Source organism: Tenrec ecaudatus, chromosome 6 (genome assembly GCF_050624435.1).
Source record: "Tenrec ecaudatus isolate mTenEca1 chromosome 6, mTenEca1.hap1, whole genome shotgun sequence".
In the NCBI taxonomy this organism is placed as follows: Eukaryota; Metazoa; Chordata; class Mammalia; order Afrosoricida; family Tenrecidae; genus Tenrec; species Tenrec ecaudatus.
This window is the reverse complement of record NC_134535.1, coordinates 99,841,536-99,861,230: the sequence shown is the minus strand read 5'-3', so window position 1 is coordinate 99,861,230 and position 19,695 is coordinate 99,841,536. Positions and strand designations below refer to the sequence as shown.

At 41.5% G+C, this 19,695-nt stretch overlaps 1 protein-coding gene across 1 annotated transcript in view; it reads right to left on the bottom strand.

Moving 5' to 3' along the window:
- Positions 1 to 19,695, bottom strand: part of AMN1 (antagonist of mitotic exit network 1 homolog) — a 64,820-nt gene that overhangs the window by 5,206 nt on the left and 39,919 nt on the right. The window contains exon 6 of the mRNA XM_075551908.1: positions 14,737 to 14,848. Coding sequence (XP_075408023.1) covers positions 14,737 to 14,848 — 112 coding nt within the window. The remainder of the gene's footprint in view (positions 1 to 14,736; positions 14,849 to 19,695) is intronic.

The window sequence follows — 19,695 nt, the reverse complement described above, 5'->3', positions numbered from 1 at the left end:
TCCCCGACCCCAGGCCCTAGTAGTGGGGCGAAAGGTCTGGGTCATTAAATATGACATTTTTCAATGTACCTATTATGATCCTTTAATTCATTATCTAGGAGCCTTGTTGGCACAATGGTTAAGTGTCAGCTGCTGGCTGCACGGCCAGTGATTTGGACCCGACCGTCCACTCGCTGGAGAAAATGTCTGGCCCCTTAGAGATTACAGCCCAGGAGTCCTCTCTGGCAGCTTCACCCTGACACATGGGTTCACTATTGGTTGGAATCAACTCAGCAGCGCACAACAGGAGTGCATTAGCTAAAAATGGTTTGCGTGGCGACCCTGTCCTTTCTTAGGGCGAGTGTTGCGGTCGGGTCTCAGACTCACGGTGGCGCCATGTGTGGAGCGCAGAACTGCTCCGCAGGGCTTCACGGCTGGGGCTGTGCAGCAGCAGTGCCAGGCCGGCTTCCAAGGTGCCTGGTTGGTGCCAACTGCCAACTTTCTGATGATAGCAGAGCTGACAAATGCGTCCAGTCACCCAGGGACTTCTAAATGACTCTTAAAGTTTATTTCAGAATTCTTATTTAAGACAGATTAAAATGAATACAAATCTTATACTTTCTACAAAACTATATTGTCTTCTTTTAAATTGCCCTGCATTGTTAGTGGAACTTTATATATTTAAAGCTAAAATATAATTAACATTGTATAAACATTAAACTTCAATTAAAGAAACAAAAAAAAAGATACCCAGATGCAAAACAGAACTAGCCCAGATCCTGTTTTGCAAGAAGGTTCTGCTCTGATCTTTATTTAAATCATTGTAAACACCACTTGTGCAAGCCCCTTTGATTGTCTATGAGTATATAACTGGGGGTCAGAGTGACTTAAGCCATAGCTGACCCTCTGTCTGCCTGCATTATGTCTCTCCTGATCCACATACTGAGGCTGTTTCTCCAGCTGTAACGATCATGAATGCAAATCTGTGCACATATGCATTCAGTGTTCTGTAACAAACACATTGATAGATCCTACTGAGATAAGACCTTTAAAAACCTACTCCAAAATCTTTTCTTTAACAATGAATATTATACAATAAGTACTTGATTGACCTGCAAAGGGAGATGACTTGAGTTGTGTAATTATTAGCTTTTCAATTTTATCTTCAAGCTATATTTTAAGCATCCAAAACCAAAACCATAAAATAAGTCAAGCCAAAAAAACCAAAGCAAACTCACTGCCATGGAGTCAGTGCTGACTCATAGAGACCCCCTGTGGGTTTCTGAGACTGTAACTGTTTATGAGAGTAGAAAGCCCAGTCTTTCTCCTGAGGAGCTGCTGGTGGTTTTGATTTGACTACCTTGTGGATCGCAGCCCATTTTGTGACCATTACACCACCAGGGTTTCTAAGAAATCCAAGATGACCTACACAAATGGGAAGATATTCTGTTTCATGGATTGGAAGATTTTGTTAGGTAGCTAGATTTAGGGATTGGGGTTGTCCCTCCCATACCTGCAAAGGCCCCATAAAGGAGGTTGGAAAGAAATCAGGCAACCATTGAACAGCTTTGAAGACACCAAACTGAGCATGTTCATACTCAAGCCTGAGCCAGGTGGGAGGTATACCTGGGTGCTCAAACTAGGCCCAGGCTCATGACATCACCCAGGTGGGCTTAGCTCAGGCAATGGGGTCAACCAATACCATCAACCACGCCTCTCCAGCCAGAGGTTTGAAATCCTGGCTGTGAGAGGCCTCTGTTTTACCCTGCAGGTTGGAGGGTGGGGTGCATTAGTGCCGCCTGGGTGTGCCCCCTTAGGGCCTACTTCAGGCCTTCTCAGGGCCCAGTCTCTAAGCCTCTAGGGCTCTTGGGCTTCTGGCCACCCAGGATCCCCGCCCACAGTTCCGCACATGTGTGCTCTTTTCCACATGGTTGTTTGAGCCCAGTTGTGAACTCCAGCGTGGCTTCAGCACATCTTGGCACGCTTCCCAGGGTAGCGAGGACCCTTTCAAGACTGTGACATGGGAAACTTCTCCTGTCCTTAATAAAAACCCACTTGGATTACAAAATGGGCTTCACTGTGAATTCTTTCAGTATGAGAAGCCAAGAAGCGAGGAGGTATTAACCATCCCAGAAACCTAACAATTTAATATGTAAAGGTGTCCACGTTAGCCACTGTTATATACAAACTCAATGAAAATACTATTAAAATTTCGACAGCTTTTTTGGTTGCAGACAATGGAAAAGTTGATCCTCAAACCTACATTGAAATACAAGGGTTCCTGAATAGCCAGTCTTGATTAAGAACAAAGCAGGAAGGCTCACACATTAACAATGTCAAAACTTAATACAAGTCAACAGTAATCAAAACAGAGTGACCAGCACAAAGACCAATGGAATACAATTGAGGCTTTAGAGTAAACTCATATATTTGTGGCCAACTAATTTCTGACAAGAGTATCAAGTCAATTCAATGAAGAAAGAACAACCAATCTCTTACACGTGGTGCTGGGACAACTGGATAACACACGCAAGAGAATAAAGTGGGGCCTTTACTCATATTGTATAAGGGTCTTTAAAACGTTTGAGGAAAAAAGTCCATTCTCTTTAATTTCATTTTTCACAAATTTTCTGAAGCCCGCTCATATATGAAAATTAATTAAAAGATAGATTGCCTAAATATAAGAGCTAAAATGGTTTAGAGAAAATAATAAAAAAGGAAAACAAAAATATAATAAAAAAGAAAGATCACAACAAAATACTATGTAACTGGAGAGTCAGGTCTTACTTTTTTTGTTTTTTTTTGGGTCTCTTACTTTTGACAACTCCTTAGTTACCTGAGATGTAGTCAATTAGTACAGCCCTTTTAGGCATAATCTTTTTTTTGCAATGTACTATAAATTCTAGCTCCCATGCCATTTTGGAGGGAATTCTTTGTTATGCTAATACACAAGATAAAAGTGGGATACAGTCTGAGTCTCCATTTTACTAGAGGATGTGAACCAAGTCACCACCTTTTGCTTCCTGGGTGAAAAACAAAAAAGCACATCTCCATATGAGAGAGCTGTCTCAGAAACAGGAGAGAGAATCCCAGGACCATCAAGGAAGAGTCACCAGAGGAACACACTGGCAGCCCCTCCCTGAAGTGGGCGGAGGCAGCACACCCAATGCCACCTGCAGACCAGTAAGACGTTGAGACAGAGCAGTGGGCAGAGGCCAGAGAACCATGTGGCTGAGAGGCTGAGGACTAGAGCGACTTGGCTACTGGCCGAGGAGAGCTGTTGCTGTGGGACTGGTGGCTGCATCTTTAATATTTTCTGATCCTGGCTTGTGGTAACCTGTTGCCTACCTTAATAACGGCCCTTGATTATGGAGCATGTCTGTGAGCTCTATGTGACCTTTGCAAGAAATCATCAAACCCAGCGGAAAGGTAAAAGTAGCATGTCAAAGGAGGAACGGCTGGTGTCAGAACAGTGTACAAGAAAGATGGAAGGTGAAGGCATACTTGACCTTGTGGCAAATGGCCTTGGGGTTGTAAGGAATTGGATTTTCCTTTTTGAAGTTAGGGTGGCCAGTTATGACTTCTGAGCTGTTTTTGTATAACCTTGTCAGAAATGCTTACATAAAATCATTTCCTGACTGCATCCTGGCTTCCCACCTTCCCCTAGAATCCTAGAATCCCAGGCAGCTCTCTCCTCTCCTTGAGTGCGCTCTCGCAGGTGGGGTGAGACTCCTCCCGCATGCGCGCACGCGCACCCTAAGCTCCGCCCTCTGGCTTTCACTGTCCTGGGCCGCGCTCCTTCCACGAGTTCCTCCGAGCTTCTTCCACGAGTTCCTCCGCGCTCCTTCCACGAGTTCCTCCGCGCTCCTCCACGTGTTCCTCCGCGCTCCTTCCACGTGTTCCTCCACGAGTTCCTCCACGAGTTCCTCCACGTGTTCCTCCGCGCTCCTCCACGTGTTCCTCCGCGCTCCTCTACGAGTTCCTCCACGTGTTCCTCCGCGCTCCTTCCACGTGTTCCTCCGCGCTCCTCTACGAGTTCCTCCACGTGTTCCTCCGCGCTCCTTCCACGTGTTCCTCCACGAGTTCCTCCACGAGTTCCTCCGCGCTCCTTCCACGTGTTCCTCCGCGCTCCTTCCACGTGTTCCTCCGCGCTCCTTCCACGTGTTCCTCCGTGCTCCTTCCACGTGTTCCTCCGCGCTCCTTCCACGTGTTCCTCCGCGCTCCTTCCACGTGTCGTGCCGCGCTCCTTCCACGTGTTCCTCCGCGCTCCCCTGAAGTGGCTCGAGGAGCCGCTTTCAGTCGCAAACTTTCTCACGGCCCCCACCGTGCGGCCTTGCACGCTTTCCAGAGATAGCGTGTGCTCTCTGAGAAGTAGCACCTGAAACCCCTTTCCCTCATAAAAGGTACCTGGATGGCGAAAGTGCTTCTGCCGCGTGAATTCTTTCAGCGCTGAGAAGAGCCGAGGTAAAGCACCCCAGAAACCTAATAATGTCACCAAGTTCTCTCAAGACTAATGATGCCCACAGGGCATGCCCTTCTGCGGTCAGCCTCAACCCGAAGGAAGGCATTTAGCTCAGACTCCGGGGTCAGGCTCCCGGGGTGCTCCACTCCCCAAGCCGGGCTCCTGCCCCAAAGCTCCCCCACATTGCTTGCTCTTGGGCTGGGAGGGCTACCACCTCAGGCTCATTCCTGGGTCTGGCAGCGCCTCCCAAGTTAAAACTCTCTTCTGGATCATGGAGGATACACTTTGTTTTTGGCTCTTGGTGGTAGTAACCCAACATCTAACCCCACACCCCCTTCTCTGTCTCCCCTCCCCCTATGTTTTTTCCCCTTCATTTTCTACCTAGTTAGTAGGATGGCAATCTAATGAAGGCTGTTAACAATTACTCACAGGTGAATCCTGTCAGTGTCTTCCCCACCTTCTTACCTAGAGCAGTGTAAGAAAAAGGCATTTGGTGGGAGTTACAGAAACACTCTGGTCAGAAGAGACACATTAAATAATTCAGTGCCCCTGCACGCATCTCTTATGATATAGATTTGTCTGGGTTACTTTCTGATTACAGAAATTTTAGGGTTTAAAAATTTTAAATTTTATTTTACAGGATTATTTTGACCTTTTTCTTATGTGATTTTCTTTAACACATTACATACAAGTCTTTGTTTTCTGATTACATTTCTGTCACTTTTCTCTAGGCATTCCCTGTTGGGCACAATTAAGAAGGCCATTTTCTGTTGAATAGTAAGTAGCCAAATACTTCCTAATCATATTATGAGGCCTCTCTGGTTAACATACAAAATATTCTTATGAAATTAACTTTTTTGATGCTAGATGGCAGTATTACACTTCTCACAATTTGTTAGGGCACCTTCCTGTAAAATACAGTTAGGATATATAGGGCCTGTGGGTTTTAATAGCAGGCACATTCAATGCTTGTGGGTTAATTATGCTGTCGGGATTATATTGTGGGCTTTCTTAAGTACTTTAAGATCCTTTCCAGGATAGTTATGGAAACACAGGCCTTTGGGGCTGAAAAAGACCTTCAAGATCATACTTGTGATGTTTGATGTCACCATCCCATTTCCTTCCCTTTTCTAGTTGTAATTACCCTACTGTACACCGATCGTTCAGGAAACTGTCTCCTGTGGATCAAGTGACTTAGTTTGACTTCCAGTTCTGTTAATTATTATTTCTAATATCTGTGGCAAGGCACTTAAATCTACTTTATCTATTCCTTTATCTTTAAAATGAGGAAGCTGTAGAGATGACTCCTAAGGAACTTTCCCCTCCCCCCCAAACCAAAGTCATTGCTATTAAATTGAGTCCAGCTCACAGCAACCCTATAGGACAGCAGAACTGCCTCCCTGTTTTTCAAGGGGGCAACCTCATGCTTCTTCACCAGAGTGGCTGCTGTACTGGAACTTCTGACTTTGCAGTTAGCAGACCAACACATAACCAACTCTTGCTACAAGAGCTCCTTAACTTTTTAGCAACTCTAAAAATTTATTACTAATATAAATAGCAATCATGTTTTGAAAGCGATTCCTGGCAAGGGATTGTAGAGCACCAGTAACAAAAAAGAAGCTATGGGCACCATAAACTTTTAACAATTATTTTTTATATCAAGGAAAATATAACTTAGACATTTAAAAAAAACCATAAAAAAGTGAGACGGTGCAATTTTTTTTACAAACAAAGTTTCAATGCTTCATTGTAGTATCTGACACAAAGAAGTTCTGCCATGCAGGTTTAGAAAGGAATGAATGAAGCAGACTGAGGAAGCAGATACTGTAGGATTTAGAAAAAGTAAGCACAAAGAGTTCTCTTCTAAGTTAAAGAGTCAATGGGAAACACTGAAGCAAGTCACTTGGGTCTTAAGAGTACTTTCTCGTGGGGCTCTCGGTGCTAAATCTTCAGAAAGACCAGGCTTACTGGTGGAATCCCTGAGCTACAGCCTTCCACACCTCTCAGGTCTGGAAACGGATTTGACGGTTCAATGTTCAGCCAAACAGCAGATACATCTATAAAGGGAGCAAGGTCAGCAGTTTGAAACCACCAGCTGCTCTGTGGGAGAAAGATGGGTCTTTCTACTTCTGTAAATAGTCACAGTCTTAGACACCCACAGGGACAGTTCTGCCCTGTCCTATAGAGTGACTATGCTATGGCATTGACTTGATGGCAGTGACAATACGGGGAACAAGGACACCAGGGAGGTATGCACGCCTGAGACTCATCGACCATTTGAGATATATAAAAAAAAGCAATATTTAACCAAAGACAAAATTTAGAAGCAAGGGGAAAGGAAACTTAAAACAGAAAATACAGGGAAGAAGTGGGATAAGTGATGTTACAATGTTGTGATTACAATCAAAGACATGAAATAATATGTTCATGATTGGATGGAAAAATGATCTATCCAAACCACCCACTTTACAAAAGGTTTTTAAAAACCGGAGAATATATGTAAAAACAGTTACACAGGTTTGCTCCTCCATAAATTAATAAAAATCTTTGATAAGTAAAACCTTTGATAAATTAATGTTCCTTGTAGTTGTCAGGGACAGACCAGAGGCTTCAGTCCTGCCTGCTAAGGGAATGAACACAGGACCCTGTGAAATAAGGACTCTGTTGAGAACTGGCTTGGCAAACCCCTTGGCCTTGGAGCCAGGACCCAGTGAAAGTCCTGATGCAGGACTGTACTTGGAGATAATCTTGACACATTCTGAGACATGCTGACCCGGAGGAGCGTAAAGCATTTGTAATAGATCTGTCTCTGTTCATTAGATAAAACTGAAATAATTGATGCGTAAGACCCAAGGCTGACTGAGTAGCTAATTAGAAAGTTGCTTGACCATCTGTAGAGCAGCAACCCCTTCCCATTTGAAAGTGTCATATAAAAACTCTCTAAGTGCTTTCCTAGAAACATGAGGGGGTATCCTATTGTACTTACGGTGTCCCTTCTCATCTCACAATGACCAAGTGTATCTTATTTTAAGGTGGTCCCTTCTCAACTCATTTCTTTTGAAGCGATTCTATGCTGTAATAAAACTGTGGCTTAACTCTTTGCTGCTGGTGTGTGTGTGTGTGTGTGTGTGTGTATGTGGCTTATCTCTGGATACTAACAACCAAATGGCTTTGGAGCTTGCTAGCTCCCCCATGGACAACAGCCCAGACATAAAAATTCACAATAGTGCTATGTTACTGAGGTGGTATCAATAAATGGCTATAGCCCTTCCAGCCATTAATTCATAAGCTATAATTGTGGTGCCAACAATGAATATTGAAAATACAAAAAAAAAGAAAGAAGAAAATAAAAGAAAATACCATGGGCTGGCAAAAGGACAAACAAATTTGTCTTGGAAGAAGTATGGCCAGAGTGCTTTGTAGAGTCAAAGATGGCGAGACTTGGTCTCTTGTACTTTGATGTGCCAGGAGAGACCAGTCCTTGGAGAAGGACACCATGCTTGGTAACGTCGGGGCAGAGAAAAACGAGAGGGAGGCCTTACATGAGATGGTTGACACAGTGGCTGCAACAAACAGAGGAACAATTGTGAAGATGATTCTTCTGTTGTCCAAAAGGTCTCTCTGGGTTGGAACAGACTTGTTGGCAGCTAGCAATAACAACGGCCACACTCCCTTTTGGAGGGAGTTCAGGATTAAGGGAGGACCTATCCTTAGTCTCTAGCTTCCGAGAGGGACTTCATGAATGGCTAAGGGCAATCCTGAAAGCATTTTGTAACATTGTACTCGCAGGGCAGACACCAAGGGGCTGCATGGCTGAGGCCATAGACCAGAGAGAGGCCTGCCCGTGCGCACAACGGCAAAGAAGTCCTATCTGAATAATTATATGCTGAGTATTTGTAATCTGTTCGTTAGTTTAATAAACCCCATAATCATTAGTATGTTCATGAGTTCTGTGAATTATCAAAACCATTGCAATGAATTTTCAAAACCAGCTGAGAAGTAGAGCATGCCTCGGGAGGGACACTGGTGTCAGAACTGGTAAGAAGGTTGGAGGGCAAGGCTTGTCTGACCTCAGCCTCAGGAACTGGACTTGGGTGCTGCTGATGTGGAGTTTGTGTCTCCTTCCCTCTGAAAAGTTAGAAGCGGTCAGCTGTCATCCCCACACTTGTTTCCCCTTTACACCTGGCATCAGAATTTGGATTTGTTAAAGTGGTTCCATACTTACAGGCACATGGGACTTTGTAAAAGGAAAAATGAAGGGGCACAAGAGCTGAAAATTTTACATGTTTTTAGATGTTTATTTTGGTTATTTGTTACCTGTTTTGGTAACAAAAGGCATATGAAAGGAATAGAAAAAATGCAGCTAAGGAGAGAAAAACCCCTTCTGGAGAAGTCTGGGGCAAAATCCAGGCTGGTTAAGCTAAAGATGATTGATAGGGGGCCTGGGCCAATTTTTTCCTGATGGGTTTGTGTAATCTGAAAAGCTGCACTATATGAAGCAGAATGTGGCATCAAGGTTGGAAGAAGACTGTGGTTATGTAGCTGACACAACCAGGCTTGCTGCCAGTGAAGAGAACTTCAAGCACTTGCTGATAAAGAGCAAGGACTGCAGTCTTCAGGATGGACTACAACTCAAAGTAAAGAAAACAAATATCTTCACAATTGTACCAATAGACAGCATAATGATAAATGGAGAAAAGATCGAAAATATCAAAAATATCAAAGATTTCACTGTGCGTGAATCTACAGCCAATACACATGGGAGCAGCAGTCAAGAAATCAAACAATATGCTGCACAGATTTCGTGTGCATTTAAGAGGAAGGATGTCATCTTGAAGACTAAGGTGTACTTGACCCAAGCCACGGTATTATCAATCACCTCATATGTATATGAAAGTTGCACAATGGATAAGGAAGACTGCAGATGAATTTGAATTATGGTGTTGGCAAAGAATAATAGAAAATACCATGGACTATTAAAGGAGCCCTGGTGGTATAGTGATTACAAGTTGGGCTGTCAGCAGTTTTAAACCACCAGCCGCTACTTGGGAGAAAGATGGGGCTTTCTACTCCTTTCAAAAGTTAGTCTTGTAAACTCACAGAAGCAGGTCTACGCTGTCCTATAGTGTCCCTGTGAGTCAGCACAGACTCGATGACAGTGAATTGAGTGGATTGTTAGAAAAATAAACCAGTCTGTCTTGCAAGAATAGCCAGAACTCTTCATAGAGGCAAGGATGATGACACTTCGTCTCACGTCCTTTGGACATGTCAGAAGGGACCAGTCCTAGGAAAAGGACACCGTGCTTGGTAAAGTGGACCATCAGCAAAAAAGATTGTCAAAGCGGTGGCTTGCCATGGTGGCTGCAACCATAGGCTCAAGCATAACCAAGACTGTGAGGATAGTTCGGTACTGGGCAGTGTTTGTTCTGTGTGTATACGGGCACTATAAGTTGGAACCAATTTGACATCACCTAACAACTGGAGCCCTAGGGGCCTAATGGGTTATGTGTTGGCCTGCTAACCACAAAGTTAGCAGTTTGCAACCATCAGCCACTCCTTGGGAGAAAGATGAGGCTTTCTCCTCCCGTATGGATTTACTGTCTCAGAAGCCCACGGGGCAGTTCTACTCTGCACTGTTGGGTCACTATGAGTTAAAACTGACCTTATGGCAAGGAGTTTAAAAAACAAAGTGAAAGCACAACTGGGTGAAATCCACCCTGCCACAGGCCCAAGGCCACATGCACATAAACGGAGAGACAGTTCAAGGTTGGAGAAAAGATGATTCAAACTGGATATTTTTAAAAGGTTAAAGGTTATGTTTCTCTGAATGTTTCTCAACAAGGTATTGTAAAATAGGCTTACGTGTGCAGTGGAAATCAATATGCTTATTATGATTAGACAGCTTGTAAATCCACCCTCAGTGGATGTTTGGCTAAGCAAATACAAATTTCCTAAGAGAAGATTCTGGGTGTGGTTCAGATTTCCTCCATAGATTTTCAAGGCTGTATTCAAGTCTCTCACTGCCATTGAGTCAATACTGATTCTCAGCAGTACAGGAGAACTGCCCCTGTGAGTTTCTGAGACTGTAACTGAAGGTCCTTTCTTTTCCCAAGAGTGGCTGGTGGTTTTGAACAGCTGACAATACCAATCACAGCCCAACATGTAACCACTACACCACGAGAGCGTCCCAGCTTATAATAAGGTTATAGTTGGTAAGTCTAACAACCCTTTTAGCATTCAATATCTGCAATGCAGTCATATAAGCATAGAACCCTTAACCTTTTAAAAAAAGCATCCAGGTTTAATCTCTTCTCTACCCTAAACTGTCTCTTCATTTATGTGCACATGGCATTTGGTACCTGGCAGGGTAGATATTATTGAGACCCATCAGGAAAAGTAAGCCCTGCCGCTATCAATTATCCATTGCCTAGCCAGCCTGGATTGTGTCCTAGACCAGGGGTTGGCAAACTGTGGCTTTGAAGTAAAATAGAAAAACATTAAAGGATAAACTGTGACAGGATTGGATAACTTTTGAGATGGAAGAGTTATTTGCAAAGTTAGCTGATCCCTGCCCTAGACCACTCCAGAAATCACTTTTCTCCCCTCTCAGCTGCAGCATGTCATTTCTCACCGGCTTTTTTTCCACTTCCCATGCCTCGTCATTCTTTCTCTCAGCAAGCCCAGTGCTTCCCTGAGTTTGGAGCCACTGCGCCAAATTTGATTTGACGCCAACAACGAAAAGGAAAAAAAAACCAAAAACGGCTTGCGGCATTTCTGACCTCAGCCTCACAGCAATTAGTCTTGGGCAGATGATGTTAATCACTGTGGGAGAGGGGGCAGAGGTCAGATGTGGTCCCCACCTCATTTATTGGTTGTTCTTTTAGACAGGAGTGATACAAAAACTTCCCCCCCCCCTTAGTGTTGAAATGTGACATTTGGGAGATGTGCACAGTTCACAGAACTAGTGTTTTCCATATTAACCAGTGCGTGAGATTACAAAATCATACATTGGTAAAAGACCCTCCTAAAGTGCAGTGAGTAGTGGACTGGAATTTAAGTATATGTAAAGGTCATTGATAAGGCTTCCGTTTCTGCACGGTAACTGGCTTTTAAGAAATTACCACTTGATGAGTTTTAGGATAATATCAAAGATTAACCATACTAATGTGAAAAGGTGATTAATATATTTCTCTTCACGTAATGGGATTATTCTTTTAAATCATTAACTTTTTTCAGTTTTAATTTCTAATACAGGAAACATTACAAACTCGGCTCACATAAAAGCTCTTTAGGTTCTTCAGTACTTTTTAAGCGTGTTAAGTGGTTCCCACTTCAGAATGCTGCCGTAAGATGTTATCCCAATTACTGAGAACTACAAATAATTCAACATTTTCTCATTGCCAATGTAAGTGTATAATGGGGACATATATGGATGGGGCTCTCCTGAGCTTGACTTGCGTGACTCCATTGTAGAATTTTAAAATGCCGCCCAGGCCTCTCTCCTCCCTAAAGCATGCAACCTCTTTCTTACCCATGCCCGTCACTGCCTCAACATGTGCTTTGCCGTGAATTATTTCTCAAATGTCAACATCCTCCTATTCTCAGAATGTGCCCTTTGCCCTTATCCCAGTCCACCCTGTCTCACAAAGTTAGAAAGATTAAATGCTTATCTTCGCTTCTGTAAACTGCCTGCTGAAAGAAATGTAATACCATCAATCCTTCCTGCTTGCCAAACAGAATGCGGCTTTTGTCTTTATAAACCTTGCTCAATGGTTTTCAAGGCCTGGGGATTTTAGAGTGAGGCTGGAGTCCTCCTGACGGCTGCCAGATAGAAAAAGACTGCCAATTTGGACGTAAACAGCATTACAGTAATTAATTCCTCACAACATGCAGCATATAACATGTGAAATCTATAGGAGAAAAACATGCATCATGTTAACATGGTTAATGTCATCAGAACATTTCTTTTTTTCTAGAACATTATTTCTTATAAAGAATAAGCCATAGGCACATTTTGCTTTCAAAGTAACACTTAAAAATGAGGCTAGATCACTGCTCTCAAGGGAGCTAGTTCTGTTTTGAGACAATTCTTCAGCTAGTCAGGCCTCACAAATACCAGGTTTATTTATAATATGTAAACTTCCTTTTTAAAAAATGAAGAAATCATTTTATCGGGGGCTCTTACAGCTCTTATAATAATCCATAATCAGCTGTATTGAGTACATTTGTACATATGTTGCTGTTAGGTAGCGAGCACAGGGACTGGGGTGTCCGTTATGCATGCTCAGAGGTTCGAGCTTCTGGCCAGGAAGGGGTGGCACACCTAGGTGGGCATTACACCTGGACTGGCCCATCTAAGCCAGGTGAATTTGATTCAGCCAATGGGGTCGATGAGTATCCCACTGGCTGCTACGCAGAGTAGCACAGCCGGGCTGGCTTAGGTCCAGAGCGGCGGGGCTGCAGTCCTGCAACTGTGCCGCAGACTCTGTCTGGCTCGTGTTCCATTTACTGTAGAACCTGAAACTGCTACTATTCTTCATAAACTCACTGGGATCACAAACCAGGCTTCTGAGTAAATTCTTTCTCACGCGGAGCCAAGGACCGAGGTATATCACTCCCCCGAGAGATCTAACGTTGCCATCATCATTTCCAAAACATTTTCTTTCTACTTGAGCCCTTGGGATCAGCTCCTCATTTTTACTCCTCCCTTCTCCATCCCCCTACCCTCGTGAACCCTTGATTATTTATAAATTCTTTTTATTTTCTTATATTACACCATGTACTGTCTTCCCTTCACCCACATTTACACTTTCTTTCCTTTAGTTGATGTTCTTTTCTACTAGTAAATACCATTTGTATTCTTGTAAGGAAGCTAGTTTAACCTAATCATTGGAGGTGATCCAGGATTAGGGGAGTGTGGGTCAGTCTTTGGTCACTCCTTCCTTTGTACTACAAAAAGACTGAGATCTAGAGTCACAAAATCCTTTGGACCAAGGAAGAAATGGTCTATAGTCAATGATAAAAGAATAAACTATATTGTATAAGGCACAGACGAGAGTATATCAAGGGTTTTATAGAGTATTACAGATGGAACAATACAGTAATTCCATAAACATTCTACACGTAGCTCTCTCTCAACAGTTTTCTGAATATATTAATTTGAAAGTCTACTGAGCAAACAAGAGATCCTTAAAGTAGGAAATGATTAAGACAAGGCTCTTAATATTATGAATTAGCTTATATATTTTAAATATATACTCGGGTGCTATACCTGGATAAATAATCATATATATAAAGTAATTTGCTTCTATAGAAAAGAAAACCAGTCATGTTTAATTGGCCACAGGCATGGGAATGGCCTTTGTGATTGAGGTTTATATGGCTGTTGTTATTTTAATGATTTCGTCTTGAGATTAAAATGGTTACAAGTATATTCTGACATCTAAAAACAATATTGTAATTAGTGTGTTAAAGAAGGATATCTCTTATGATACAACTTTAACAACAAATTTATGTTTGCTTTCTTTCACTCACTGTCACCCAGTCGATCTGACTCAGAGTGGGACAGCAGAACCGACCCTGTGGGTTTCCAACGCTACACATCTTTATGCAAGCAGAAAGCCGCCATCTTTCTCCCTTGACACAGTGTTCAGAATGCTGATCGTGTAGTTAGCAACCACTCATAACACAATGCCATCAGGGCTCCATTTGCTTTTTCTTCTTTTTTTGATGATTAAGCAAAACAAGATTTTAATGGGGAAAATAACACAATATGTTCTAATTGGCTCAATGAACTTCTTTGTCACTATCGACTCCACTTCAGTTTTACTTTTCGCCCTTTTTTCCCCTTTTAGCCACTCAGACCATTATTTAGGTTTGAGGGATAAGGGAAGAAGGAATCTGGAGAGCATTTGCTTTCTTTGATCCTTCTAAAACTGGTCAGGGAGGGATAATTGTCTTACCTCTGACTAAGAAACTCAGTAATGTCAGAACTGTTTTAGTCGTTTCTATTCTAGCGGGCTCGACCATGTCTTAAGTTGCAATATACAGACTCTTTCTCTGGAGGTTCTACCTATACCCCATCTCTTGAGGATTAACACTTAGCGGTATTCAACCCTAACCATGTGTGAGTCACCACATAGTTATTACATAATCATCACGAATAAGCCATGATAGAGGCTTATATCCAATTTACATTATATCCAATTTCCAGACCAAGAAACGGAATAAGTAACTAGTTTCCTCAAGGTCACACAGTTTGTCAAAGATGAAGCCAAGTAGGCTAGCAGACTAACCTGTTATCAGAGGACATCCATGGAAGAGCAATATACATATCTGAGGGCAACAAGTAAGGACAGCTTCCACAGCCTCATCCGTCAGATTCACACAATGTCCCATGTGAATCTGCTGTTTAAAAAAGACAAAAAAAAGTTGATGACGATAGTACGAAAAAGTTTTTTAAAATACTGTGATACAAAAGGATCAAATACCTACATATAAGAAAAACATCCATGGGTATATGTCAAAAGTTAAGAAAATATACACACTTAAGTATCTGCAATGCTTTCTATAATTATACTTCAATAAAGCTGTTTTAACAAAAAAAGAAAGTGACATAGAAAGGATCTATTAAATCTGTAGCAATTCAGAAGTTACAGTAGCTTTGATAATTAAATACCTTGTCATTTTATAAAATAATATGGCAGTATCTAGTAAAACTGAAGATGAGTATAACCTAGAACCCAGAAATTCTAATTATAGATGCCCATTGTAGAGAAACTCTTATGCATTATATGTGCACAAGGAAACAATTTATAAGTATGCCCATTGTAATATTATGTCCAACAGTAAACAGTGGAAGGTTAGTAAATAAATGATGATTTATTAATATAATGAGGTAAAACTGTCAAAATGTACTGAGTATCCTACCCAGTAAGTGCACTCTTTTATAGTAATGTAAGAAAAATTAAAGCATATATTTATACAAGACTTGCATGCAAATTTCCATGGTACTATTCAGAACAGCCTCAAATTAGAACCCAAATGTCCATGAAATGGTGAATGCATAATCAAATGATGACATATACATGCTAAGGAGCATTAGTTAGCAAATTAAGAAAGGAAAAGAAGCGAAACTAAAAGGTTACATGTAATTCCATTTATATAAGATACCTGAAAAGGCAGTATTATAATCATGGAAAATAAGTCAATAATGGCTTGACTGAATGTCAGAAGAGTTATAGACTCTAAAATCCAAAACCAAAATAGGTCCCCACCCCAACTCTGTCCTCTAGTCAGTTTGATTCTTAGTGACCATCTGGGACAGAGTAGAACTGTCTGTGAATTTCGGAGGCTGTAAATCTCTAGGGAGCAGAAACTCTCCCTCTCCCATGGAGAAGTTCGTGGTTTCCACCTGGTGACCTTGTGGTTAGCAGCCCAGTGCGTAACTCATACCACTAGAAAGAGACAGGATGCAACTTTGTGGGGTGATCAAAAAGTTCTGTGTTTTATTTTTCATCTGGAATGTGTTCTATATTTTAATTGTGGTAATTGTTACTTGACTGCATAACAATAACCAAAACCGATCACACAGCATATTTAAAATGGGTGGATTTTATTATATGTAAATTATGCCTCAATAAAGCTTGAAATAAAAAAATAATTATGAACTAAAAAATTGTAAAAGAATCCATATACTATGAAACTGCTGCACAAATTAAAAAACATACAAAACAATATTTTCCCTTGATTGTGGATCCATATATAGAAAAAGTATCTAGGCATGCAAGAAAGATACATATGAGGGGCACCAACCCCCCCCCCAAGAATTCCACTGGGGGGGGGAGAGGTTTCAAAGTACACATTTTTTTCCCTCCAGGCAAGCAAGTGGCTCTGAGTTAGTCCACCCAGTGGTGTAACCTGGGTAGGTTCTCTCTACCTACAGTGAATTTTTTTATAAAAGCATTTTTGCTTGAATCTTGTTTTTTGTGATGGCTGATTTAAGAGAACAGCATGTGGCTGTGAAATTTTGTTTCCTGCTTGGAGAAAAATACCATAGAAACTGTTGTGATGTTGAACACAGCTTACAAGGACAGAGCTATGGGAAAAATTCAAGTGTACAAGTGGTTTTCTCATTTCCAAAAAGGTGAAATGCCCACTGATGACAAACATTTCTGACGTACGAAAATATTAACTGGTAGTGCATTTGGAGTTCATTCTACCAGGTCAGACTGTTAATTAAGCTTTCTATTTAGAGGTTCTCAAAAGATTGCTAACAGTGTGTGACAAAAAAAGGACTGACTTGTGGTAGACTAGGGACTGGTTTTGCCATCATGTGAATGCACCTGTTTACACAGCCATCTCAGTGTGCCAGTTTTGGATATAAAATAGCAGGTGTCTCTTGCCCCACCCACTTTACTATCCGACCTTGCTCTGTAGGACTTCTTTTTGTTTCTGAGAATGAACAGGGACATGAAAGGACAGCAATTTGATGACATAGAAGAGGTGAAGAAGAAAATGAGGGAGGTGCTCTCAGCCATCCAAGCAGATGAGTTTGAAAAATGTTTCCAAGAATGGAATAGTAGATTTGATAAATGTATTAAGTGTAATGGAGAGTCCTTTGAAACAGAGAAAAAAAACTTTCTCTTTTTGGGTACTCCCTCATAGTTAGCTTTAGGACATCAGCTATCATTGAAGGAAGACGTGGTGGCTTTAGATGTAACTTTTAATTTTAAAATGAATGGAAATAAATACAGAAAATGTTAAAATGCAAATGATGGGTGTATAGGTCTCTGCTGATTACGTTCTATAACTTTCTGTATGTTTTGAAATAAGTATGCTTTGTTGGCTGTACTAATTTTGAAATTAGTTTAAAATTGAGGAAAAATATATTCCACAAGTAATTATAATGATATAACAACAAAGATAGTACCAATCGATCCAAACAACAAAGGAATGAGACCTTCCTTTGTTGTTCTAATCTACTGGTACTACTTTCTGCTGCCTTTGTTCCTTTCATCTATTGACTTTAAAACTTCAGTGACTCAATTTTCTTCAGCTAGTTGGATTCTCCTGTCAGGGGAGACTAGCCCCTAACAATTTATCATGGGTCCATAGGTGCGATTGTATGGCTATAATATATATAGATTATAGTGAAGTCATAGAGAATAATAGAGATAGGAGAGAGAGTGAAATAAAGGAATCAGACACATTTTAGGGTAGCATGCTCACCTCCTGGATGGCCATGATCTCAGCAGCCAGGTCCACGCTCTGCGCAGAGCATGGGCGGAGGAGAGGAGAGTGAGGGAGAAGGTAAGGAGGGAGAGGGGAGGAGAGGAGCCCAAGGAGATATTTATTTCTAATCAAGGCTTATATATCTTTGGGGGCGTGTAAGCCCGCTGATTACAGGTAACTACCTACGTCACAGGAAGGGGTTGAACCGTAGGCAATACAGCAAAAGGGGATGATCTAGGGTTTTTATTTATTTTTAATTATTTATTTTTTTGATCTAGGGTTTTACACACTACAGGAAGAGGAGGGATTAGGTTACACATGTGTCAAAATGGGCAGATCCTAGATTCAAGATGGCAGCCTAACCTTGATTGTTCATGACCTGGTAGTTTGATTTATTCTGCTCCCTGAAGGGAAAGGAATCCACTGTCCTTAACAGCAGGGAGCGAGCCCCACCTGAGGTGGATCAGACAGTAGTCTGCTTGCTCTGGATGACTAATGCCTTCAGGGAGATAACTTGACAATCATTTACCATTAGTTGCAAGCAGTGTCCTAGGTCTGACATATATTTGGGGGAGACAAGCTGGGGAAAAGCCTGTTTTATATCCCACCTTCTCCTTTTCCTCAGGAGGCTTTTCCCAGTCCCTATTCACCCCGGCTAGAGTACTTCAGCTGGGCCCAAGTTAGAGTTAAACGAAAAAAACACAGAGTCAATTTCTACTCAAATTGGAGGCAACTTGAGAAGATAGAAATAACTATGCACTACTTTCTCAAGAAAACTCCAGACCAAAACATCCTGCTTCACTGAAACTTGCAAATCGCAAAGTTTAGCCTCAATTCTAATTAGTATCTGATCTTGTTTCCACCTACATATTTATTCTCCATCATCAGTCTTTAATGGAATTTAACGTGGGAAAATTAAAATTAGTCTGGAGATTCCAGAAGGAAAATTTATGTTTGATTCCTTTGTGTTGTCATTATCCCTTTATCCTCCTAATATTGTCTGGAGAACTATACCCAAACTTAGCAAATATTAAAATCAATTTGGACTAAATCAACTTGGTTTGCAGACTTTTGGGTGTCTTTATTAAACATATGACATACCCAGCATGTCGCGATTAGGTAAAATTATGTCTCAGCTTAAATGTTGAAATAGCAGTTTTTTATTGATTGCACCAAACCATAGTGACATGAACAATAACAAAGTAATACCAGTAGCGTCTGTACCAGAAATAGTGGTCAAATATTTGCAAATTCCAGTGTAAAGCATAAAGCTCAGTATCAAAATTAGTTTACATAGCAATTATAGGAAAAGCAAACAATCCCAAATGTAAACACACCCTTAACATAAAAGGAACTATGGAACATTATTGATGTTAACAAAGAAAAAAGAATGGCCCAAGAGAGCCTTAATCAGAAGCTCAAACAGGTCTAGCAAAAATGAACCAACTAAACCAAGAAGTACATTATTATCTCCAGAGGATAATGTAGGCCCAAATGTTGTTTGGAAGATCCAGTGTAGATCTTTGCCTTTCTGGGCCAATATTGGACAAAGCACATTTTAAAAAGAATTGTGAACAGTGTGAAAATTTATTGGTTTTCCATTCAACTATTAATGTATATTTTTTGTTACACTGTAATTCCCACAAGCCACAAGTTCTCTTTCCGCTTCCTCCCTGGTTTACCATTTCCCTTTGCCTTCTTTTCTATCCTTTCCTGCATTCGGAGCTGTATTCCAGGGCAAATGCTGCCCTTTGAGCTCAGAGGGTTGATTGTTTCTGAATGAGTGTGTACCTCCCTGGTGTTCCTGTTCATGGTCTAGGCATGTTGCTTAGTTGAGCCGTGGGCATGAGTTCAGTTCCAGGTTTGAAGAGTGTCTGAAGGCCATAGTCACAACCAGAGCGATAAACCTGGCCTGTTTTAAGTTTTGTTCCATCCCCAGCCCCACTTCTTGCCAAGACCTCCTGTGCGATCTCGCTCAGATCAGTTGGTGTGACAGCTGGTTACCATTTAGTCCCCTGGTC